Raw genomic sequence first — 26,255 nt, 5'->3', positions numbered from 1 at the left:
CAAAATTTCAAAATCCTGTTACATACAAAAATATGTATTAACACTGATTTATTGCATTTCACACTTTAAAAAAAGTATAACAGTGTTAATTTGAAAACGTTTACCAATATTCTTCCCTAAATGTGAACTAAATAGGAAAGGAAAACAGTTATCAAGTAAATTTCTATTTTTTTTTTATCAATTTACCTATCAGATACAAGAAAATGATAACTAGGATACACAAAAATGTATTCAAAAGTGATTGTTATCAAGGATTTACTTTTATTAACTGCAATAAACAATAAGAGTTAGTTTTCAAATTTAAATATCCTATGTAACTTTAAATCAAATGTTGATTTGTTTAGTTTGGAAATTTACGATTTAAATACAATAACTGTGCACTTTGGATTTACTCGGGTGCAATGGGCCACTATACGACCTTTTACTATAGCTAACCTTCATTTGACACTTTTAATACTTTCCTTTTATTATAGTGTGCAATGTATCGACTGGCGTTGTGCTTGTTATTTTGTCTACCTTTGGTGAAAAGTTATGGACTGCACATTCTTATTGGAACGCTAGGTATACCCCTCATGGAATAAGTTACAATTCCGGTAAGCCAACAATTATTCTTCTGGTGAAGAGCAATTTTTATGTTTGCAAATTATATAGTCAAAAACCTATTCTATATTTCTTAAAAGAAACCTCTATAAATATGGTAATTTTTCAATTACATTGTTGTTTTTTTTGTTTGTTTTTTTATAACGTTTACAATATTTTTAACCAAGACATCAGGATTAAGACTGTTCTGGACTAATGTGCTTAGCTTCCAAACTAGTGTGTTAAAATATCATCAAAGACACCTGGCTTTAGATTAAGTGTATCAAATGCGTTATTTCCACATAAAATATATCTTTCCTTCAGTGCAAGTATATTCCCGTTGAGCATAAAGAGAAACCAGACTCGAAAGTAGTGCCGAAAATAGTGAAGACAAATTTACTGTTTAGCTATTTATGAATTCTAGTATATAAAAGTAATGTTTTCTTGTTGATTTTGTTATCATTGGCATATATAGTGATTGTAATATATATAAAAGCAAATACTGTCCTTCATAATGTTAATGGTTGATATTCATCAAAATAACAATATCATCATCAATGAAATATGTGTTCAAAAGAGATGAAATAACACATCAAAACTACTGAAAAGAAGAAAATGATAATTTTGTTGATTATGCGAAAAATATTTCAAATAAAAGTATTTGGCTGTAACACAATGTCTTTTCAAAATGAAAAATATGATAAATCATAAATTTTAAACTATGTAAAAAGTTAAAATAAAAATAACAAGATATCAAACACATTTTAACCTATGTTTAATTGGTTTATGACAGATATTGATATAGCTCGAAAATTAGTATATAGAAGGAAAAAAAACCCGGAGGAGTAACAATTTATTAGTGAAAACTTTAAAAAAAAAAATATATATGTAGAACTCTAAAGTAAACGACTGTTAACGTCATAATCGAACTACGTTTTAACGTCTATATTTTCGCGGACCATCGGACTTTAGCGTATAGAACCATCGCACTTTAGCGTAGACCATCGCACTTTAGCGTTACCATCGTACTTTAACGTCCTATCGCACTTTAGAGTCCTACATATATAAACATCAAGAACTGATTACGCTTTATTAATTTAAAGAAATAAAAGTCAAATGAAAGACATATTATGAGGATTATCGCTTCATAACATTTCCATTGTTAACTCATATATGTTCTAAGAACTTTTTCTTATGGGTTGATTCACAATCGGAAACAGTTGATCATTGATTTAACCATCAGCAGTTTTAAAATTTTAAAAAGTTCAAAAACGCACCATTGAAATATTATAGAAGTATCATTAGTGCAAATGTAAATTTCAAGTACATTCCAGCGCATATTTAAAGTAACTGCACGAATTCATAAATTACACCTTTAATCAAGAGCTTGCTTACCTACAGAAACGAACTCGAGGGGACCAATACATACAGTTCATGTGAACAAACAAACAAACAAACAAACAAAAGATAGACAAAGCAATAATCGTAAAAATATACGCACCAAAAATTAATTATAAACAAAATGAAAAAAAAGTATAAAAAATATGAAAAAGAACAAAATTTGATAAATTTGGGATGAAGTCGAGTACTTCATTGGGCGAGCTTTTCTAGATCCAAAAATGGGCACCAATCATGTATATAATGGACAGATAAACCATGCAGATAAAATACAGATGAATGTGATAAAAAGTTTTAAAAACAATAATACCGAACAGAAAGTCCCTAATCAAACGACAAAATCAAAAGCTCAAACACATCAACGAATGGATATTAACTGTCATATTCCTTACTTGGTACAAGCATTTTCAGATGTGCAAAATGGTGGACTAAACCTGGTTTTATAGCTAGCTTAACATCTCAATTGTACTACAGTTATGATCGGAAAATTTCTAGCTACCTTAAGTAGAAAGTACCCGTTTTTATCAGTAATACATATATCAAATAATAGAACCGATTACACTTTATAAAATTAAGGAAATGAAATATATATGAACGACTGATTAACTTAAATGTTATCGCTACATAACAATTACCTTATTGTTATATTAACACATATATGTAATAAGAACTTCTTTCAAGGAGATGATTCATTTGATTTAATCATCAGCTGTTTAGAATTTTTAAGAAGTTAAAAATTCCACTATTGAAATATTATAGAACTTTCATTGGTGCAAATGCAAAAGAAGGAATTAAGCTAATCCCTGAAAACAATGTATACTATTGTCATAATTTTTCCTCTATTTAAACAGGATTTAAATTTTGTAAGATTTGAGACAAATTATTCCATAAAATACTTCCACATTTAGTCATATATATCATTCATTTTTGAACCTCTAAACCAATCTAAATTTTCCGATGTTAGTTTGTCGGAAGGGGATGATAAATGGCTGACCTGTGTTAAGACAGAGCAATATATCTTTTGTACATAAAAGACACCCTTGTAGTTTATGCCGCTACAAGGCAGCACTGGCACCCGCAAAGTTGAAAGGGATTAATATAAGTTGCAATGACTTGTTTCCCAATCCACTTACTTTTGAACCAGTTGAAAACAAGAAATAGTGTTCTTAGTCATATAAAATACATTTGATCTTTATATATATATGTAAAACTTATGATTACAGGTACTTTCTTTTTGAGCAAGGCAGAATCCCGATCACATTTTTGCATTTATGACTTATCTGCATATTTCATTTTGTCAAATGGTGGGTTCCCTTTTAAATCGAGACAAGCCTACCTTATTAAGTACCTTACTTAATTTCAAGTTTATAAAATGTTATTCATATCGTAATTAGTTTTGTTTCCATCATTATGTTGTTAATTCAATTTTCTTTTTAACGAATATGGCTTTGCCTTGAGAAATGTGTTCACATTTGGTAAAGTGTTGGAGACTAGTAGTCTTATAAAACCGCAAAATGAATGGTGGAATGTGATAAGATACTTGTATTTACCTCTTATTGTTGCAAATATCGTAGCGATTGGATCCTAATTTACCTCTCTTCATTTGTGTTTTGAGTGTTAAGATACCGTTTATTAAATTGAAAACTTTATGAAATGATCCCAGAGTTTCTTAAAGGTGAACGAGCTCTTAATTAAAGGTAAAATTTATCTATTTTTGCAGTTACTTCAAATATGTGCTGGAATGTATTCAAAATAAGAAAATAAACGTTTATATCATTTACATAGTCACTGCTCTGCTGTTTCATATATCACAGTACATTGTTTTATTTCTCTTGTCTAACCTTTACACAATTCGTAATTGAAAGTTGATTAAGTAATTATATGAAATGATCGAACTATTAAGTTTGAAAGGCAAACAAGAAGGATAGACAAAGCCATGACAGACAGAAATAATACTGTCTTAATAGGTTAATGACAATACCAACACAGAAAATTAAAGCAAATGATTACTATAGAACAAACCCGTCTGTGGTATTTATTGATGCAGAGGGAGCTTAATTAACTTATCTTAGAATAAGAACGCAAATTAACGAATCTATTAGTGAATACATCCATTCGTTTGATGTGTTAGAGCTTTTGATTTTGCCATTTGATTTGGAACTTCCCTTTTTGAATTTTCCATTTAGTTCGGTGTTTTTATGAATTTAATTTTGTCTATCCTATTGGACTAGAAATAAAGGATACCTGCAGTTAAGTCTGCTTCATATTTTGACTTACATCTAGAAGCTGACAACAAGAGTCGGTACAACTAAATTTTACAACAAAAATAACGATTTCAGCTTTCAAATTGTGAACATTCCAATTCAACGTAGCAATATCCAGTACCCCCTGCATATTACATATAAATCTCAAAGTTGATACCATATCACAGAGCTTGCGTTTCACTGACTGACTGCTGTTTGGTGTTATCGTTCGGCTATCGTGGTAGATATTACGGACTAGAATTACCTATTCTTGCTGTGTTGGATCTGCTGTTCTTTTCCCTTGTTCCGACCTGGTGTTGGGGTTGGTATGGAGGGTCTGGTCATTCTAGTAAGGCAAGGCAGTTTGAATGGCCTCTGGATCTGGGATAGATATCGGCAAGGTATGAGATGGTTAAATGTGCGAAGTAGGTCCTAAAACGCTTACTTCTAGGTTTGGATGGAGTATACGAACGTTTTTGCGGACTTATAATACTTCGGTAATGAAATATCCAATATCAAGGATAAATTTTTATATTCAGATTTATATAGCCACCGTTTTGTCCTTTTTTCTTCGATTGTGACATTCCCGGGTGCGATTTATAATCGTTTTTGTAATTGTCATGAGCAACATGGAGGCCAAGTTTCAGTAGCAGGAGCATATGTGCTTATCCTATCTGAGTTCACCTGAGAACCCCCTCCTCCCCCCTATTTTTCATGTTGTGTTTTGTATACATGTAGGACTCAAATCTATGGCGGGTTCCAAATCTATGACAGTTTCCTAATCTGTGGCAAATGTGACGTTACAAACGCCAAACAACTCAAATATATGGTAGATTTTTGTTTTCTACAATTCTATGGCAGATTTGAGGGAAGGAGTTACATAAAACGTCTGATTTGAATAACGCCATATTACATCTTCGCCGCTGCTAACGATGGCGGAACCCATAGATTTTAATACCATTCAAGATGAAAGTATTACCCTGACAACAATTTGAGGGAGCCTGTTTAAAGGAAAATGTGACTTGTTATCCCGAAGAGGAACAACATCTGTACCGGTCAATGCACCGCTATTTCAGTACCGCGTATTTTAGAAAAGGAGTTTTAATAGTAGTTTACTGTCTACGGCTGGCACAGTTTATAAAGTGAAAGATAAAATTACAGGATACAAATTTGATTTAAATAGTCATCAAATTAAAAAAATGTAATAATTAACGATATTGCTGAAATAAATATTATTTAAAATTCAAACTTTATTTTTATTTGTTATTTTTTTAATTTTATTTTTTATAAAAAGTGGCCTTCTTGTTTGTTAAAAGACTTATTAGTTGGTTTAATGAATGGGTTAAGCAGGTACCATGCACAGATTAAAAAATGTTTATTTTTGAAGAGCTCATCATTTTAATTTTGAAGTCTATTATTAAGGTATATGAATTTAACTTTTTTTTTTTGGTTGACTATTATGGAATGTTTATTTCACAAATGTTTATAGACATGCTCCCGTTGTCGTATATTTTCACTTGCTTTAAAAAAGACAAGTCATTGGTCGAAAAAATACTGCATTGTTTTCCATGTGCACAAAATTTGCCATAGATTTGGAAACAACATAAATCCGCCATAGATTATAAAATTACAAAACTTCCCATAGTCGTATATTTTCACTTGCTTAAAAAAAATACAAGTCATTGGTCGAAAAAGTACTGCATTGTTTTCCATTTGCACAAAATTTGACATAGATTTGAAAATAACATAAATCCGCCATAGATTAGGAAATAACAAAACTTCCCATAGATTAGGTTGTACAAAACAAGCCATAGATTTGGGATGGTATGACGTCACATTTACCATAGATTAGGTTGTAAAAAATCTGCCATAGATTTGGGATGGCATGGCGTCACATTTACCATAGATTAGGAATCTGCCATAGATTTGGAACCCACCATAGATTTGAGTCTGATGATATTTTCGTGGTTTTCCCTTTAAACTCGTCTGACTCTTTTGTAGTTAGTTTGCATCGGTTTATAATCATAATTTGAAAACCGTGAGTACACAATATGAACCTGGTTCTACGTAGAAAACGTTTCTATATTGAACAGTATATTTTGAACATTGCAAACACCAATTAAAAAATCATACAGTTTGCATTTTTCTCCTTTTAGATGACTCAGAAAATGGAATGTGGTCAGACGATAGTGGCGACCCTTACCTGCCAGACAGTTGGGGCAAATCCTGTTCTGGATGTACATGTCGGTATGAGTCAGTTTCATTAGTAGAACTCGGGACATGTACAGATAGCATGTAAGCATAATAAGGAAATTACTTATTTTGAATACTAACGTTACCATGGTTACATGCAAATTTGCTAGTCATGAAATATTGAATTATTAGTGTAATAGAATATACAGGAGTGCTGTGCACAATCTGAATGTACACGCGACGAGTAACGAGTATGTCTCCCATCTACTCATAATTAGAATTGGTTAACTGTGGGGGTTACTTCTTATATTTAAGTGTGCCGCAAAACAGGGTCGCTTTTTCATGCCCTGTTGGTTAGAACAGGGTCCCTTTTTCATGTCTGCTGGTTAGAACAAAACAATATGCTTTTTCATGCCGCCTGCTGGTCAGAACAGGGTATTGTTTCAAACAAAGTATTTGTCTAAAACAGGATCGCTTATTTAACTGTTTAAGATACAACCTAGAACCCGGGTCTAGAACAGCATCTATTTTATACGTTCTAGAACAGGCTCTACAATTTTGAGCGTGTCTAGAACAGGGTATGTTTTTCAATATTTCTGTCTAGAATCGGGTATGTTTTTCAATGTTTTCTGGTTAGAACAGGGTATGAATTGATTTGGCAAGTGCTGTCGGCACAGTTATACCCGAAAGGATAGTCAGTACCCTACCCCCTCCCAATTTTGCATCACTCCAGGATGTTTTTTATTGCTGGAATTTTATTTCATCGACACACTTTATTTTAAAACTTAATACAGTATTTATTTATTCATATTTCGTGTCTTGAACTCTTAGCATCAGATTTATTTGTGATATAATATAAATTTCATTTTTATTTGCTCATTTTTAAAAGGTGACTTTGTGCACGTCGTATGGCGACGTTTCCATAGATTTACTTTTTCAAGTGGATACTTCATGTTTCTTATATACTGTGAATGTTTTGAGTAGATTGATTCTAGATTCAATGGTCGGGTTGTTGTCTCTTTGACACATTCCTCATTTCCATTCTCAATTTTATCAACTATATAGTTTAAGGTAGATAGGGTGTCTTCCTCCATCTTGGATTTTGAAATACTAGAAAACAAGGTCTAGATCTTTGATGAAATGTGCAAATTTTTATAGTTGTAGGTAATTCATGTGTAAGAATTTTCATTATGATATAGAAAATGCCATGTTTGATCATATTTTTGATTGTATTTTACAAAAATAAGAATTCTTTTGTTTAATTCATTTTTTTCCAACTTTGTCAAATAAGGGGAGGCAACTCAAATGCAAGGGCAGATAATTCAGATAGTCTTACTTTTACAATAGAATGTGTTAGGAATTTACCCATTTTTACATGTAGCAAGAAAACGAGTCCGGTGACCCCATTTTTTCTTTTTCCTATCTGAAAGCATAATATTGAAGCTATCTTCTCATATTTTATCTCAAAATTCTATGGTGTGGTTTGCGTTTTATGGGGGAAAAATGGGTTTTCCATACATAATCTATACAAAATCTTGACAATTTTGAACAACCTGTAGCGTGAAAATAAGTCCGGTGACCCATTCTTTTTATTAATGTTTTTAAACAAGCAGGATATGAACTAAACTGGTCCGCCGTTCTATCTATAGCTTCGCACCGAAGGTCAGTGTAGCGATAAGTGAACACATCAGGGGTCCAGTTTAGATATGAACTACATTTTGGCAAATTATTAAATGATTCTATTGATTATGATTTAGACACCCCATCTACCTTAATAGCTATGTTGAAAGATGTCAACTTCCAAGCAAGGACCGATTGGCGGCGAAGCTCATAAACTCGGTAATCAATTAAACGCAGGACTTCGGGAATGTCCGGAGAGCCGACAACCTTGCTTTGGAAGTTGGAACTTCAAAGGAATATAAAATTTCTTTATTTGCCACAATACGATTAGTTTCTTTCCCCTTTCTCGTACATCTCATTTAAAAGTATACAACATCCGCTTCACAGTACTAGTGCACATGGTACAACTAAGAATGTAGTCTAAGCTTAGCAAAATAGTTAATCCATTTTCCATTAACAACATGAATTCCTGAAGATTTTCATTATACCAATTTGCTTTGTAGAAGGGGTCTTAAAGCTCCCCCCCCCCCCCACCAAAAATAAATAAATTCAAATTGGATAATAGTCCAAAAATTGTGACGTCTTGAACGGCTATTTTTTTTAAATTTTGCTATGACCCTAATGCGTCAAAGTAAAAAAATAAAATAGCTTGAGATATTTCTTAATTTTAAACAAATATTTTCAAAACCGTCAACATACGTCACAACATGCACAAGAATTAAGGACTTTTTTTTTTTTTACATTAATCTGACAGTACACGTTCTATGTCATTGATAAATCTTATAAATAGTTATACCCTGTTAAAATTTTTAATATATCTTTTTTACCTGAAATGTGATAAAAAATTTCCATAGCCATAGGCGGATCCAAGGCCCCCCCCCCCCCTTTTGTGGGAAAATTTGGTTGATTATATAGGGAATCACTGAAGCATGACTGGAGCAGGCCCCCCTTAGGTCAGTCAGGGGGTCCCCCTTATGAAAAGTTCTGGATCCGCCACTGATAGCAAGTGAACTTTTAGAAGAATTTCCAAATATATATACATGTAGTTCTTCAAAAAAAAATTTTAAGTCCGTGTTTGCTGTTGTCAATGGCCATTTGAAAATAACACGTTCTCATCTAAAATTAGAAATTCTCATTAACGGTAATTTGTCATAATTCGTACTCAAATAGGTCGAATTATTGCTCATCAGACAAACTTATGCAAAAAAGAGAAAAATAAAGAAAAAACACATTTTTATTTTATCAAGCACTTGGAAATCGTGAATCTAGCATTTTAACACCTGGTGTATGCTGAACTAAATTGTCATAAATTAACTCTCATTTCTCAGGCCTGTATGCTAGCATACGTACCTGGTGTATGCTAATGTCTACATTTAATTAATACATTGTATTTCTCAGGTATGTATGCTAGCATACGCACCTGGTGTATGCAGAACAGCAAATATTGAATCAGATGTTGTATTTCACGAGGTCTGTATGATAGCATACGAACCTGGGTGTTTAAAAAAATCCTTTACGTCAGTATAGTTGTGGTTTTACTTTATTGCCGATTTCGATTTTTTTTAAAACTAAAAGCCTTCCACTGACCTATTTATTTTCTGCCGTTGGTAAACAGAAGCGTTAATTTGCAAGGCAAACCGGTGAAGCGTTCACTGTTGTAAATCTATAAATGAAAACCTATTCTCAAGTTCCATGACTATGATCTCTTTATTGACCTAACAGGTATCTGTTTTGTTTGCAAATTAAAATTACGGAAAAATGAGGCGATCACAATTTGTGCAAGGTTCCAAGTTCGAAGTTGTTGACAAAAAAATTATATGACGTCAGGGACCTTGTGACGTAAAGCGGAAGGATATAGACGGATAGCCTTGACTTACACCAGTTACTTTACCCGTACACTTAATTAGAATAATAGCAATTGATTACAAAACAACCTGTTTTGTTTATTATACTTGGTATTGGTAATTATTAAAAAGTCAAAGAAAAAAGGACTATTTATCTGCGGAGTCACGCACTCCATCTAGATGACGTCATTTATAAGTGTAAACAATTTGAATGATCAATGAAGGAGTTCCCCTCACGGAGAAGAAAATGGACAAAAATACGCTCTATTATCTTGATTTGAATAAACCAGAAGCAAAACAGAATGGCGGATATATTTATGGTAAGTAAACCCAGCTGTTTTTGTACATTTTTGTACTTTTTTCACGATTTCCGATGATTTAACACCCTCTTTTTTGGAGGTCGGCTTTAACATGTACACATGTAGCAAGAAGAAGAATCTAAGGGGGTGCTATGCCAGTGCTTTGTGGGAAAACTTTTGTTGATTTATTGAGGGAAACAGTACTGAAGCGTCCATCTCTAAAGAAGTCATGCAGTGCCCTCCCTATCTCATCCCCCTTATGAAACTTCTGGATATTCATGTCTTATTCTTACAACTTTTAGGGAAACAACTGTCCCAGGTAAAAAAAAAGGGGGAAGCTGAGCACTCACATGTTAAAACCGGCCACACTATATAGTCTTTATATGCCTGTCCCAAGTCAGGGTTCTGACTGTTAAAGTTGTCATTGGTTCATATTTTTCCGGTTTTTCTTTTTCGTAAATTGTTTTGCTATACATTATTATTTCTTATTTTTCATGGTGTTGAACTTGGGTCCCATAGGCGGATACAAAAGGTACCTGTCCCCCTTTTGTGGGAAACATTTGGTTGATTATATAGGAACCCCCTCCCCCTTTATGAAAATATCTAATCCGCCACTAGACTGTTTAAATCAATACTGTAACAAGGTAATTTATGAAGATCTTTTTTTAAGATACTTCAGATACTTTATTTCACTAATAGTTGTGATAAAGCCCCTTAATGTTACAACAATAGCACTAAGGTTCATCCCTGTATTGTTAATGACCAATAAAACAAGGAGATTTCATTAGCAAACTTTTTATAAATCTACATATTATTACGTGTTGGAGAGCTACCATTTGATTTTTATGGATGAAAAATTTTGTCCTGCATTTTTTTTTAGCTGTAATCTCTGTCCTGCCTTTTTATGTTCACTCTGTTCAGTCCTGCCTTTCTTTTTTAGTTTATCCTGACTTTTTTTTACCTAAATTGTCGTCCTGACTTTTTTTTTTGCAAGTGTCTCACCCTGCCTTTTTTTCACTCAAAACACCTGTCCTGCCTATTTTTTTTCAAATTTCATCCTAGCCCCCCCCCCCCCCTAAAAATAAAATGGTAGCTCCCTTAGTTACAATTTTAATACATGTATACAATGAAAATGAAAACGTAGCTTCGACCGTTTTTTGTTTAGCTTTTTAGTTTGTTTTTAGAAAAGAAGTAATTCAAACAAATTATACATAAATTTATTGCAAAAGGATTAGAACAGCACATTTCAAGAGTGTTCAAATTGGAAAAATGAATGTTACTAAGGAAATGACATAATTCATTGATCTTCAATCAATCACATGCATGGCGACAATTTGTTTTTCAAGGGAACGAGTTCAATTCAACCACTATAAAGAACCTTTAGTTCATATAAACTTTTAAAAATCAGTAATTGTGATTTAAATGTAACCCTTAATGGGTCTTTGTTCTGTGTATTTTGGACAGTCATTATTTTGGATATATGTATCTGGGATCTAATCCTTCTTGTCCGTTTACATAAGGAAATAGCTATTAAATATTTCACCGTATATATATAGGCTCACTACCGTCTATATACTAGTAACGAAGTCTGTTTAATGTTCACATTTTTAATCATGTTAAAGTACATGTATTATATATGATAAATTTAAAAGGTTCACAGCTCAGGTTCACAGTTATAAATTCCAATACAAAACGTTACTTAGTTCCAACTCTATAAAACAACATGTTACTACACCAATATACGTGATCAATGCAAAAAGTTTCTTACAAAATCGTGCTATGAACCGCTGTCCTTAAATAAGATTAAACCTTGCTTTGATAAACGTCAAAATGTTATTACAATTCTACTGTGCAACTCATCATGTACCGTACAAACTGTCATATTTAATAATCATGATAAAAGATCATTCAACAAATTAAGTATAAGTGAACATCAAATCTTTGTTGTAGTTGACCACGCCACATCAATGTTAAATTTGTGAAGTGTAAAATATTTACTCGCATATATATATGTATATAATATGTAGTTTCCATTTCTCGTTTCAGCATTTTTCAATCATTGGCTATACCTTTCATGTAACTATTTATGTGTTGCTTATGAATTTAGTTGTAACACTTCTTAGTGACTGGATAGGTTAAACCAATGCCTTCCTAGAAAACTATGACACCAATGAACAACACCAGTCTTTTTGCTGTTCCTGCTAATAATGTATGCATGGCTTCACTAGAAAAGGCATCAATTCTTTGGCTTTCCTGGTTGAAGGATTTGTTTTTACAACTCCAGTGTATACACAATTGTTACCATAGTATATAGTTCAACTTGGTTGACCGTTATGGAATAACCGTTTCACAGATGATTGCTGATATGTTTCTCACGTCATAACTACAATCCCCTTCCCTTTTCATGGATTTGACTTACTGTATAAAGCTAGTTATCGGGTTTGTTAAAACATGAGCAACCCGACGGTGCCACTGTTGGACATGTAGGGCAGTATCTGCTTACCCTTCTAGAGCACCTGAGATCATCCCCAGTTTTTGGTTAGGGTTCGTGTTGCTCAGACTTTGTTCGTTTTCTATGCTGTTTCTTGTGTACTTTTATTTGTATATGCATACATTTAAGACTGGGGGCAAACCATACACTTACTGAACACCAGTTTTGTTTGACAATACTAGAATGTATGTAAAACTACAATTCAATAAAACATAGATTGGTATACAAGCAATTAAAGCTTGTATGTATCCATGCAAGAAAAATAAGTTTTCACCGTACACCAGTGTTGTATGCAAGAATACCGTGAACTGAAAATGGCAAACAAATATGCAAACTTTTATGTTCCAATGGGTATAGGATTATATGTTGGTATGCCGATAATCAACAACGGTTTATTGAAAAACCGGTTGGTATACGGGAATAAACCCCTGAGTGTTGCAGTTAAGAATTTTAAAAAGAGCTTTCTTTCAAATTCAAATGAAGTTGAAGGCTATACATAAGTAATTCCTTACATCCATGTACTTCGACCTTTTCATTTCACAATCATTAAAATAAAATTGAGAATGGAAATGGGGAATGTGTCAAAGAGACAACAACCCGACCAAATAAAAAAAAAACAACAGCGGAAGGTCACCAACAGGTCTTCAATGTAGCGAGAAATTCCCCCACCCGGAGGCGTCCTTCAGCCGGCCCCTAAACAAATATATACTAGTTCAGTGATAATGAACGCCATACTAATGTTCAAATGGTACACAAGAAACTAAAATCAAAATAACACAAGACTAACAAAGGCCAGAGGCTCCTGACTTGGGACAGGCGCAAAAATGCGGTGGGGTTAAACATGTTTGTGAGATCTCAACCCTCCCCCTATACCTCTAACCAATGTAGAAAAGTAAACGCATAACAATACGCAAATTAAAATTCAGTTCAAGAGGAGTCCAATTCTGATGTCAGAAGATGTAACCAAAGAAAATAAACAAAATGACAATAATACATAGATAACAACAGACTACTAGCAGTTAACTGACATGCCAGCTCCAGACTTCAATTAAACTGACTGAAAGATTACACATCTCCTTATTTTCTAAGGGAGGTATGCAAACATAATTTAAAAAAGAAATGTTACAACTCAGTAAATACTTAGCATTCAGGCATACAGACTTGCCAATACAAACATGAATCCAGAATAAAATTTTAGAATCCATGCAGGCATACAAGTTCCTAGCAGAAAAAAAACAAATAAATTTAAAGAATCGGTTTACATATCCCAGGTTCGTATACAGGCATACAGACCTTAACTATGCCAAAATAAATATATTAAAGTTCTAAATACACCAGATTTGTATGCAAATACAGACCTGACAAATACTTAGTTATATACGCAGAAAGTGAGAGTTTAACATACACCAGGTCGGAATACTAGCATACAGACCTGACAAATACTAGTATATGCATAGAGTGAGAGTTTAACATACACCAGGTCGGTATGCTAGCATACAGACCTGATAGATACTAGTATATATGCATAGAGTGAGAGTTTAACATACACCAGGTCGGTATGCTAGCATACAGACCTGAAAAATGCTAGTATATGCATAGAGTGAGAGTTTAACATTAACCAGGTCGGTATGCTAGCATACAGACCTGAAATATAAGTATATATGCATAGAAAAATGCTAGTATATGCATAGAGTGAGAGTTTAGCATTAACCAGGTCGGTATGCTGGCATACAGACCTGACAAATTCTAGTATACACATACAGTGAGGTTTTAGCATACACCAGGGTGGTATGCAGGCATACAGACCTGACAAATACAAGTAAGAGAAAAAAGACTTAATTTAGCATTCTGTTCATTGAAACATCTGAAATAAAGATGGGTAAATGCTATGTTATGTATATATTTCAAAAATGACATAAAAGTATAACAAAAATGCAGAATGAGTATCTTTTTAATGTTTATTTACTTGAACTATTTCCTTGGTGTTAAAATATTTCATTCTAGCATCCTATGAAAAAGGTTTATGATAAAATAATGAAATTTTGGTTCGCATTTACAAAGAAAGATCACAGATCATCACAAATCTTGCCAAAAGATGACAAACAAATATTGTTAATGCTATACAGTGAGTTTTTTACGCGAAATATATCAATAATCCCAAATTTTGTGGCCTTTTCACACAAAAATAAGTTAAGTGGCATATGAGAATTTCTAATTTTAGATGAGAACGTGTTAAATAACATTCACATATTTTCATCTTTTTCTACTATGTTTCTATTGTGGTTATTGTACCTTTGACCTTAATGGGTTGATGCTTTAACAAAATCATAAAAAATCCATTTTTCGTCGCAGTTAATTTTTCCCTAGCAGATAAGATTGTAAAATTATGAAACAATCTAATTATCAAGAAAAAAATATTTTAAATCAAATGTTTTCAACTGCATTTTGGAATGCAAACTCCAAACCTCTGTTCAACAGATGTCATATGTACAGTATACAAATGGATCGACATAATAGAAAGGCTGACTTTATAATAGTTTCTGCTTTGCCCATTTTTGGAAAATGACGCAGTCATTGTTCCATTACTGGCGACCTGAACTTCATTACATTTCTCTGCCTACCGCGCTTGGTTTCGTATTTACTATTTTCTATACAAACTGGAATTTGCTTGTGTTATCATTATGCATGAGAGGTCATTGTGTAGTAATCAGCCAGGAACCAGTTTACAAACTAACTGGTTTCTGCTTGTATTCCACTACACTCGAACAAAGTGTTGTAGTTTGACGGGAACCAGTTTAGAATTTGTAAACTACAAAACGTAATCGGTTATTGTTCATTCCGTTTTGGTGTTTCATACCGACTTTTATGGTTTGAATAAGCTTAAGACCCTTCAAACATTAATGTGATAGGTATATTAAAGACTGTTTTACAAAAGGATGGAACTGTTTTGCTTTCAAAGTCGTACTATAGTGATATCTGTTATGTACGGATTTCCACTCTCACCGGTTAATTTCTTCTTTTACACGTGCTTTTGAAACTTCCTGTTTAAACATCGCAAGTTTTAAAATTGTTTTTTGAGTGAATTTAACTTATTGTAACAATCATGAAGCGTTCCAGAATCATTTTCAAGCAGTTTCTTCTTCTCTTTGATGATGGAAAATAGGTTTTTCTCAAGAAAATACCGCAAACGATCGCAGAGGAATTGAAACGTACAAGTCAAGTCGACACCTGGTTAAATTGGCATCTAGTCAAATCGGCACCTATTTGACGTCAATTCGGCATCCAATAATATTTAATATAATATTTTCTATTCAATTAATTAATAACTGTTACCAAGTACATAGTGAATATGTTGTTGTGTATTTAGGTTAACAACAAAACCAAAGTGAAATTATGTTGTTGTGTATAAAGGTAAACAACGAAGCCCTTACCCAAGCTGTTGTTTTAACAATTAGACAATTATTAAAATAAAATGGAAAACTATGAGTCCCTTTCAATAAATTAAACTTTCATGCCAAATAATAAGCAAATTTAAGGTGTTTTTTTTCCAGTAAAGTTTAAAAAGCATTAAACAAACAATCCTGTAAAATGCTCAACTGGTTTAAATAATGCATAAAAATATCCAATATCTCATGTATTAGTCCAAATAATTATGACGTCTGGCAAGGCTATTTTTTTTTCTTTCTGTGATGTCTTCCTACGAAGTTCGTAGGAAGGCTTCGTAGGAAGGCGTCCCCGAAAAAAATTAACATAGCCTTGCGGTCATAGAAAGGTGTCCCAGAATAAAATTAAAAAAGCCTTGCCAGAAGTAATAATTATTTTGACTACTCATATATATATCATTAAAAATACACCAAAAAAGTCATTAAGTTGAGAAAAATAAATATATACAAAATGTACATGAACACCCAAAAATGTGAAAGTTAGTATTTCACTCTTTTTGCTTAAATACTGAAAAAAATTCTGGCAACCCCTTACTTATTTTTACTCTTTTTGCTTAAAATACTGTTAAAATTTATATTTAACATGGGTGACGAATTGACTATATCAGGTGTCGATTTAACCAGGTGCCAATTTAACCAGGTGCCGGTTTGACTAGAATTCTGTGACAAATGTTTGAAATTACCTGAGTTTCATTAGACCTTTGATAACAGTAACAAAAAGATTATTTACTTAATATTTTGTGGGAGAAGGGGGTTCAGACTATGTGGTATCAGGTCTGTTCGCGCCCAATACACTTTCGCACCCTACACGTTCGCACCTCGCACGTTCGCACTCAAGGTCCGTTTGCACTCTACTCATTCGCGCCCAATTTTAATTCAAATTCAAGTTGAATAATTGGAAAATCATGATTGTTGTTTTAAATTGCTTTGGTGTAAATACTGAATGTATTTATAGCTTGGTATGAGTAAAACATTGAAGATTTTAAAGGAAAAACACAAAAGATAATTGTTTTTAACAGCTTGGTCCCTTTGATCTGAAACAACGAAACAATAAGATATAGGAACCAAAATATAGCAATCCACTATTATAACCAAAACATGATAAAATCTATTCAACACACAGAAAAAAACATAGTCAGAATCTCACTTCATTTTGAAAGAAGTCAATGAAACAAAGTTATAGCAATACACTAACCAAAACATGATTAAGAGTTATTCAACACAAAATAAAACGTTGACAAAATACCACTTTATTTAGAAAGGATTATTATAATTTTTAACAATACGCTATCTAAAACATGATTAAGATTTATTCAACACAAAAAAAAATGCTGTCTCACTTTATTTTGAGACAATGACAACAATTATACTTATAAGAAAACACTTGCTTACAGAGTTATTAAACACAAAACCAATTAAGATTGGGTGCGAACATGTAGGGTGTGAAAGTGAAAGGGGCGAACATGAGTGGGCGCGAACGTACCCGGATTCAGACTATGTACATTTGTACCAGTGAGAAATATACAAGCCTTTCTACGGTATTTATTTGTACAATTCAGGTAGTCTTGACCTATTCATTTGTCTTAAAAAACAGCCAGTTGTCACCTTCACTTCACACACACACACATATACGAATATCAATTATATGCTTACGAGACATGTTGCATTGTTAAACTAACTACGGTATGTGAAAATCAAGACACATAAAACTATCCCAATATTAGAGACAGTGGCGTCATTTTTCTTCAGAGCTTTCAGCTCTTTGATCATTATTTAGAAATAAAAAGTGGTACATGTGTAATTGTTATTGAAAGTTCGATCGAATTTTAAGAGATTTGATACCGAAAAAATGTATCAAAATGACGTATTTGGTTTATGAATTTGATGTACCATGGCCATGATATATTTCGATAAAATAGAATAACACAGACATGACAGATACATTCAAAACAGAGGTAATGTCAATTTACCAAAATTATGAAGACTTAATTCAAATACACATACGAGATACCATGTGTGACATAATAAAATTATAACTCGGTGAGCAATTTAAAACTCAAAGTTTTTATAATAATTTCTTAAACAAATTGGGTTATCTCGCTTGGAAATGTCCAATATTTTCTTGAACATGAAATACCCCAATATATTTATCCTGCGGTCAACTTTTAGCAACCCCTAGTTGCATCTGACATGGAAATTTTTTATCATTTTGATATGTTTGGTTTGTCATTTAGCCATACAAGGGTAACAATAATCAAAAATGAGGAGAACCTTATGCATCTTGACTTCTAGACTAAAAGCCAAGCATGAATGAAAGACAATGAAAAGGTCAGATTTAGTAATGTGGGACAAGCACAAGAAATTAAAAGTACATGCAACTTGGAAAATAAATAAGGGAAAACATGAAGCACTCAAATATTGGCACTCCTAAGAAATTACAAGACACTGTGTTTTCCAAATGACAGTCGTGATAATTGATTACTTCAGTCATTTTTGATAAATTTCTACCAGCAGAATAAATCTGAAGTCCTTTTTGAAATTTCAGTGAACAAATAGATAATTTTTTTGGGGGAGGGGACTATATATTAACTATGTGGAGTATATAGATGTGAACTTGTTGATTAAAGTTTTTTTTCATTATATCTGCACAAATTAGGGCAAACTAAACAAAGCACATGAATGATTAAGGATCCTTGGAGCCTCTATTTAAATAGTAAGGACCAACTTCATGAGATTGTTCAATATACTTATTCATTTTAAAATTCAATCCATTTTTCAGGTCTGTGATAGGGCTCACTATTCCAGATAATGTTACAGCTGAAACATTTCCAGTCACAGCAACTTCTATGTGAGTACCTTCTTGAAATTCTCAACTTAATTTTTGTTTTTTTCATGGCTTGGTGCCATTTTGAATTGCTGGATATATATTCAATTGAGATTAAAGTCATATAAAACTTCAAACATATAAAAGAAGTGATGAGAAAATGTAAGAAAAAGTGCTCTTGAAGGTAAACAGTAATAACAGATTCTTAAAAAAAAAATTGATACAAAAATTCATTTAACAACTGTTAAGGAAAAGTTTGATTAGCAAATGGGAACACATTGAAAATTATAAAAAAAAAATATCCTGGCTCTATCAATTCATTTTTCTGTCATGTTTTCCACATTCTACATGTACATGTATGTCTTCATTGTCATTTGTGTATCAATATCATAATCTGGTAAACCTCGGCAACAAAAAATAATCAGCTAGTGGTCAACAATCACTGAATGAAATATGATTTGTCAATAAATACATTATAGATGTGTAATAGATATTAAAAAACCTGCATAATTCACTCAATTGCATATAAAAATATTCCTGATTGTTTATAAGAAGTTTGTGAAGTCACTTTCCTTAGTTCATTTATGTTATTTTTTTCCTTTTTAGAAACTTTTTAGGATGTACTTTTACACGTATTTCAGAAGATGCATTTTCCAACATAACTGGTTTAACCACATTGTAAGTACAATTTCTCTTTCAGTTTTTTTAGTCTGAGAGGCCATGAAAGTTATTGTCATCACTAAGAATCAATCTTCAATTGGATTTCCTTATATTTCAAAATTGCAGACTGATTATAAACATGGACAGGGCAAGCATCAGCAAAGGAAAGCTAAATATAACTAAGTGACATTCAAACTCATAAGTTGAAAATAAACTTACAATGCCATGGGGAAAATATTGAAAAGACAATCAACAGAATACAAAGCACAACATAGAAAACTGAAGACTGAGCAACGCAAACCCCATCAAAATCTTGTGGTGTTCCAGAATTGGCAAGCAGATCCTGCTCCAAATGTGACACCCATGAAAGTACAAATCCCTTAGTTAGTCTTATTTTGTAGGTTACATTATTCAAGGAAAAGATGACAGGATTGTGGTTATGAAATTTAGAACATATCAATCATCATCTGTGAAATAGATAATTCCGTAATGGTCAAGTAACTCTTGATTGTGTCCCAAAAAAGTTCAAAGAGTCAATTTCAACTTCAACACTTGGAACTCTAACTCAACTGTGTACACATGGTTGGCAATTAGGTTCTTTTTAGAATGCTATCTTACTCAATCTTGTATTTTAATGTTAAGTCTTATAATATTTTATTTTTAGTTTTCGACTATTGTACCGTATAGCGGGTTATTTTCGTGGGTGTAAATTTCAGTATTTTCATTGAATAAGGTATACAAAACATTTTGGGGGTTATTGATTTGAGCTTTGCACATGCACTTTTTAATTGGCGTAATTTATTTTAGTGATTTTGTTCTATCTGAGAAAATATTAGCGAAAATACACCCCACGAAAATAACCCCACAATATGGTATCATGTAATATTAGTTCTTATTTCTTAAAAGCCTGGAATTGGAACGAAAAACTATATTCATGAGTTCATAAAAATTACACATATTAATCTAAAGATATATTATACTATCAATATTATATTTTGTATTTTATTTACAGAACAATTCGGAAGAGTGGCCTGACTTTTATGCCAGATGTCAGTAAATCACAGATAACCACACTGTAAGTAAAGGATGATATCCAAAGGGTTGACTGGGGTATAGAAATATGCTAATTTCTTGGTCTTTTCAGCAGTAATACTTTTGCCAAAGTGTTGTGTCTTTTTGGCTTTGCGGGATGTATAAATCCACAGCTATGTCCAGTCAGAATGTGGACCTTAAACCAAATGCCTTGTGTAGAGTGCCACACTGTGTGAACATTTAAATACCCTTGCAACAACTCCTTGAGGGTTTAGTAGGTGGCCTGTTTGTTGCAAGACTGAAATTCTGTCCCTTCCCTCATTTTCCTGTGGTATTTCAAATTTCCTAACTTCCTTCCCTGTTTTTGGAAAGTACAGCCTGAGAACTAAGAAAGTTGTATTGTGATTAGTTGAAATCCTGGTAAGGGTGTACCAGGGGTAATTAGTGGTTGGTAAATCTTGTTGGAATCCCTAAAAATCAGTTATGACTTCCATTAAATTGGACTATTTTCAATAAACTACTGTGTTTAAAGGTATACCATGTTAATTTTGAAAATTCATTTCATAGTTGTATAGGTAAAATTTCTATTTTTATTGATATATATATTAGGTCTGAGACCACAATTGTCTTCCCTTGATATTCGTTGTTCACGAATATAGTCCCTAGTGTTGACAGTGGGTTACTTGCCATTAATTTTTTTACCCCTTCCAAATTTATTTCTCCATGTTTAATGCCTCAAATTGCATGAAGGGCGGTGAAATTACACTGTAAAAAAATTTGGGTCTCAAATTTTTAAGGTGATTTGGTCCAGCTGAAAAAAGTAAAAAATTAGCACTTCGGAAGCTGTCAAACGATTTCAAGACGCCCTATACATAAAATTGTCCATATTTTGAGTTAGAGCTGATGAAGTTTTCTATAATTTTGATATAATTTGTCCCAAAAGTAGTACAACACACTGTAAAAATTTCATTTAGAAAGCGCAGGTGGGATTTCATTTATGTTCTAAAAGAAATGCACTACAAAATAATTGTGGTCTCGGACCATATGGAATAAGTTATATCAAGAGTTCAGGATTTTGCCTAAAGAGGTACAATTTACTTGAATGACTTGACCATCAGAGCATAAATGACTCAATGTAATTTTAAAATCATGTCTCTTTCTATTTGTAGGAATTTGATAGACAACAGTATAACCCTTGATTCTAAATACAAGGGAACCCTTCCTGATACTATAGAATATCTGTAAGTTTTACACGGGAACACTACCAAGCACTATAAAATGTCAGTACAATTTACAAGGGAACACTTCCAATCACTGACTAGAATGTCAGTACGTTTTATGAAGGAACACTACCAAGAACTATAAAATGTCAGTACAATTTACAAGGGAACACTTCCAAGCACTTTAGAATGTCAGTACGTTCTATGAAGGAACACTTCCAATCACTTTAGAATGTCAGTACGTTTTAAGAAGGAACACTACCAAGCACTATAAAATGGCAATACAATTTGGAATGGAAATGGGGAATAAGTCAAACCGACCAAAGAGCAGACAACAGCTGAAGGCCACAAATGTTTACAAGGGAACATTACCAAGCACTGTAGAATGTCAGTACATTTTACAAGGGAACACTTCCAATCACTTTAGAATGTCAGAATGTTTTACGAGTGAATGCTACAAAGCACTTTAGAATATCTAATTTTTACAAGGGAACACTTCCAAGTACTTTAGAATGTCAGTAAGTTTTTATTTAGTGGACACTAACAAAACTTATAGAATGTCAGTATGTTTTACAAGGGAACATTACCAAACACTATAGAATATCTGTGCATTTTACAAGTTAATGTTATCATCTAATAGTAGATGTGTAAGTCTTCTGATTGATCATATATTTTTGATTGTAAAGTTCAGAACAACCTAGTTTAATTTGAATTCCTTTTTACTTTCAGAGCTTTGACTAACAATAAGATATATTGGTTACCCTCAGGATTTATCAATGGTTCAAATCTCCGACTAGTGTAAGTTTTATGTAGACTTAGTTGACCGACTGAATTAGACTTATAATTGGGTTTGTACGAACACCAGCAATATGACGGATGCCACATCTGAAGCCTGATCTGTTGACCCTCTAGGGCAACTGAGATTACCCCATTTTTTGGTGGGATTTGTGTTGCTCTATCTTTAGCTTTCTATGTTTTGTTTTGTTGTTGTTCTGTTGGTATTTTTCTTTTTTATGCCACAGCATGGTCAGTTTATTTTTTACTTGTGAGTTTAAATTTCCCTTTGGTATCTTTTTCCTCGCTTTAGTTAGAAGCAATAAGCAAATATAATGACCACATATACATGATATATCAATAAATATTTTGTTCATTTTGCTAAATGCTTTTTGTATTATTTCAAAAGTTTGTAATCATCAATTCAAGGATCCTTAGATGTATTAGGGCTGTCTACTTTTGGTAATGTATTATCAAATTGACTAACAAGTTTAAAAAAATAACCATTGGAATTTAATTTACATTTGTAGGAGCCTGGGAGGCAATGAATTTGTTAATTTTCCAGCAGCCTCACTTGGTGAAATTCCAAATATCATGTATTTGTAAGTATAAAAGACAATAAGATTTTATTATTGTTTCATGTTTTAAGAGGAAGATCCAATATTATGTATTGTTAAAAAGCTTTTTCAAAAAATATATAATTCAATTTTCACTTCATACTCAGAAATCTACATTCAAGCATAAGCATGTTTCTAATCATTGTACACCTATTTGTGTTAATGTAAAAAATAATTTTGTATTTCAGTGGAATAGAGAGTAATCAGCTGATACAGATTTCATCAAACCATTTATTACCACTGAATACATCAACATTTGTCCATCTGTAAGTAATATCTGTTTGGAATAAGTATTGCTGTTTCAGAATGTAATGCATCCTGGGAAATTTTTTTTTTACCATGTACACTAATTTTAAAGCGACATGATTGGTTAATAACATCCTAAAAAATTGAAATTCAACGAATGATGTGATGTTTTTTATTTTTATTTTGGGGGTATGATCAATAAAGTTATATGTAGTCCTTTAGATTCTTAAACAGCTTATTAGTATTGCTTTTTGTTTTTTTCTAAGAAATGTGTATTTAGAAATAAATTTAAACCTATCATCTAATGAAATATCAATACTACTATTATAGTTCATTTTTTTTTAGAGGTAGCATTTTACCTATGTTGATCTTTTAACATTTGTATAACTAGATGTAAGATGAGTAATGTGGTATGAGTGCCAATGAGACAACTCTCCATGTAAAAGTAGATAATTTTAGGTCAAAGTATGGTGTTCAAAACATGTAACTACAATGCAATGCAGCAAATAAGTTTTTGAAATTTTGTTTTTTGTTTTTTTTGTTTCTGATATAGGTATCTTGACCTTCAAATAGACCCTTTATTTTAGTAATATAAATTGGGATTTTTTTTTTGTCACAATTATGGAAGATGTCACATTGTTACAATCTTAAAAAAAAACCAAAAAAACATACAGATATTTGCTGTTATTCACATGAAAGACTTTAAAAATAGAATGCAACATTGGTAAAATTGCAACATATGTTTTCATATGATCAGGGGTCGAATTTAAGCTTTTTAGTGTACTGGCCAGCCAGACCAGTTGACTTTAGATCTACTGGTCCGGCTCAAAATTTACTGGTCCTGCCAAACTGACATTCATTTGATAACCACTAAATGAAATGACAGATGTTTAGTTTTATTTTCCTCAGCTGCTTTCCTCTTCTTTATTCCAAAAATAGCATCCCCAATACCCTAAAAATAATTTCTCAGGTTTATTTTTTTGTAAACAAACCGAGATAGAGATGCAATCATTGATTTTAACGAAAAATTCCTACTGGTCCGCCGGACCACCAGCTCACAAAATCTACTGGTCCGACACAAATTCTACTGGTCTCGGACCACCAGACCAGCGCCAATTTCGACCACTGCATATGAATAACATATGTTTTTCATATGTTTGAAAACATATGAAAAACATATGTTGAGGCCCGACATGAAAACATATGTTTTCGAACATATGAAAAACATATGAAAAACATGAAAAACATATGTTTTAAAATAATATGGGAAACAATTTATGTTGCAATTTTTCCTGTGAATAACTGTTCTTTAGGAATGGTCACCTCTGTTTCAAGTGTAATATATTTCCTACTGTATTTTCCTCAATTGAGATTATGCACGTCAACTTGCTTCTTTCTTCTGCAAAACATTAAACTTGCTTAAAGATAATCAGATTACAAAATCATGAGCAGTCTTAGAATGTAAGATTAAAATTAAATTTTATGAATTTACAAAAGCTTACTAAGTATTCATCCATGGTGATCTTCTATATTTATATTGATTGAATACATTTCAAAACAGCAATAAAAAAAACCCCATTATTGGCATATAAAAAAAAACTTTAATAAGAACATGTCAATTTAAATTGTTAAGATATCCCACATGCATAATTTCAAAGGAGATATTGTTTAATAATTAAATTTTTAGTACAAGTCATATTCTGTGCTTTTTCTTGCAAATCATGAAACATACATTGCTTAATATGCTTGAGTTAGTGTGATGATAAAAGTGTAATAAATATATCTCTAGTGAATAAATTTAAGAGCACAAAAGTAAAGGATTGATCATTGAGGACATAAGTTAAAATATGCCCTCTACTATGCAATTGTTAAGTTACGAGCAAAATGAATTTCAGTTTTAGTTCTATTTTTGTTTCCCACAGTACATGTTCTCTCGTTTCAAAAAGGATTAGTCAATTATCATTTCATAGAAAATACTTTGACATGTGTAAGCTATTTTTATGCCCCACCTACGATTTTAGAGGGGCATTATGTTTTCTGGTCTGTGCGTCCATTCGTCTGTTCGTTCGTCCGTCTGTCTGTCTTTCCGTCGTTCCGTCCGTCCGTCCGTCCGTCCGTCTGTCTGTCTGTCCCACTTCAGGTTAAAGTTTTTGGTCAAGGTAGTTTTTGATGAAGTTAAAGTCCAATCAACTTGAAACTTGGTACACATGTTCCTTATGATATGATCTTTCTAATTTTCAACCCAAATTAAACTTTTGACCCCAATTTCACGGTCTACTGAACATAGAAAATGAAAGTGCGAGTTTCAGGTTAAAGTTTTTGGTCAAGGTAGTTTTTGATGAAGTTGAAGTCCAATCAACTTGAAACTTAGTACACATGTTCCCTATGATATTATCTTTCTAATTTTAATGCCTAATTATATATTTTACCCAGTTTCATGGTCCATTGAACATGGAAAATGATAGTGCAAGTGGGGCATCCGTGTACTTTGGACACATTCTTGTTTAATGTCATTCAGTGTAATCTTAAAGACTGAACAAATGAAATCTAAAACCTAGAAATATTTGACTGCCAAAAAAGAAAATTTGACGCCTAGGAGCTGGGTTAAATTTGATTGTGCTGATATTTGTAGGTAAAAGAATTGAGAAGTCTAGAAAGGTTCCAAACATTATCTTTAAATGTTTTTTTCAGAAAATGAGAGTTATGAAATTTTGAAGAGAAAGTGTTACAATACTATATACTTGAAAAGCATCATGAAAACTTTTGCAGTAC

At 32.5% G+C, this 26,255-nt stretch overlaps 1 protein-coding gene across 2 annotated transcripts in view; it reads left to right on the top strand.

Annotated features, from left to right (window-relative positions):
- Positions 1–26,255, top strand: part of LOC139481040 (uncharacterized) — a 107,588-nt gene that overhangs the window by 10,979 nt on the left and 70,354 nt on the right. The window contains exons 2-9 of one of the 2 annotated variants that reach the window (XM_071264075.1): positions 6,377–6,515; positions 18,890–18,958; positions 19,541–19,612; positions 20,607–20,669; positions 21,796–21,867; positions 22,576–22,644; positions 23,151–23,222; positions 23,426–23,503. In XM_071264075.1, coding sequence (XP_071120176.1) covers positions 6,377–6,515; positions 18,890–18,958; positions 19,541–19,612; positions 20,607–20,669; positions 21,796–21,867; positions 22,576–22,644; positions 23,151–23,222; positions 23,426–23,503 — 634 coding nt within the window. Of the gene's footprint in view, positions 1–6,376; positions 6,516–8,391; positions 8,435–18,889; positions 18,959–19,540; positions 19,613–20,606; positions 20,670–21,795; positions 21,868–22,575; positions 22,645–23,150; positions 23,223–23,425; positions 23,504–26,255 lie in introns of those variants that run through there. The other variant, XM_071264076.1, reaches the window with a different exon arrangement.

Source organism: Mytilus edulis, chromosome 7, assembly GCF_963676685.1.
Source record: "Mytilus edulis chromosome 7, xbMytEdul2.2, whole genome shotgun sequence".
NCBI classification, from domain to species: domain Eukaryota; kingdom Metazoa; phylum Mollusca; class Bivalvia; order Mytilida; family Mytilidae; genus Mytilus; species Mytilus edulis.
This window is presented reverse-complemented; position numbering and strand designations above follow the sequence as displayed.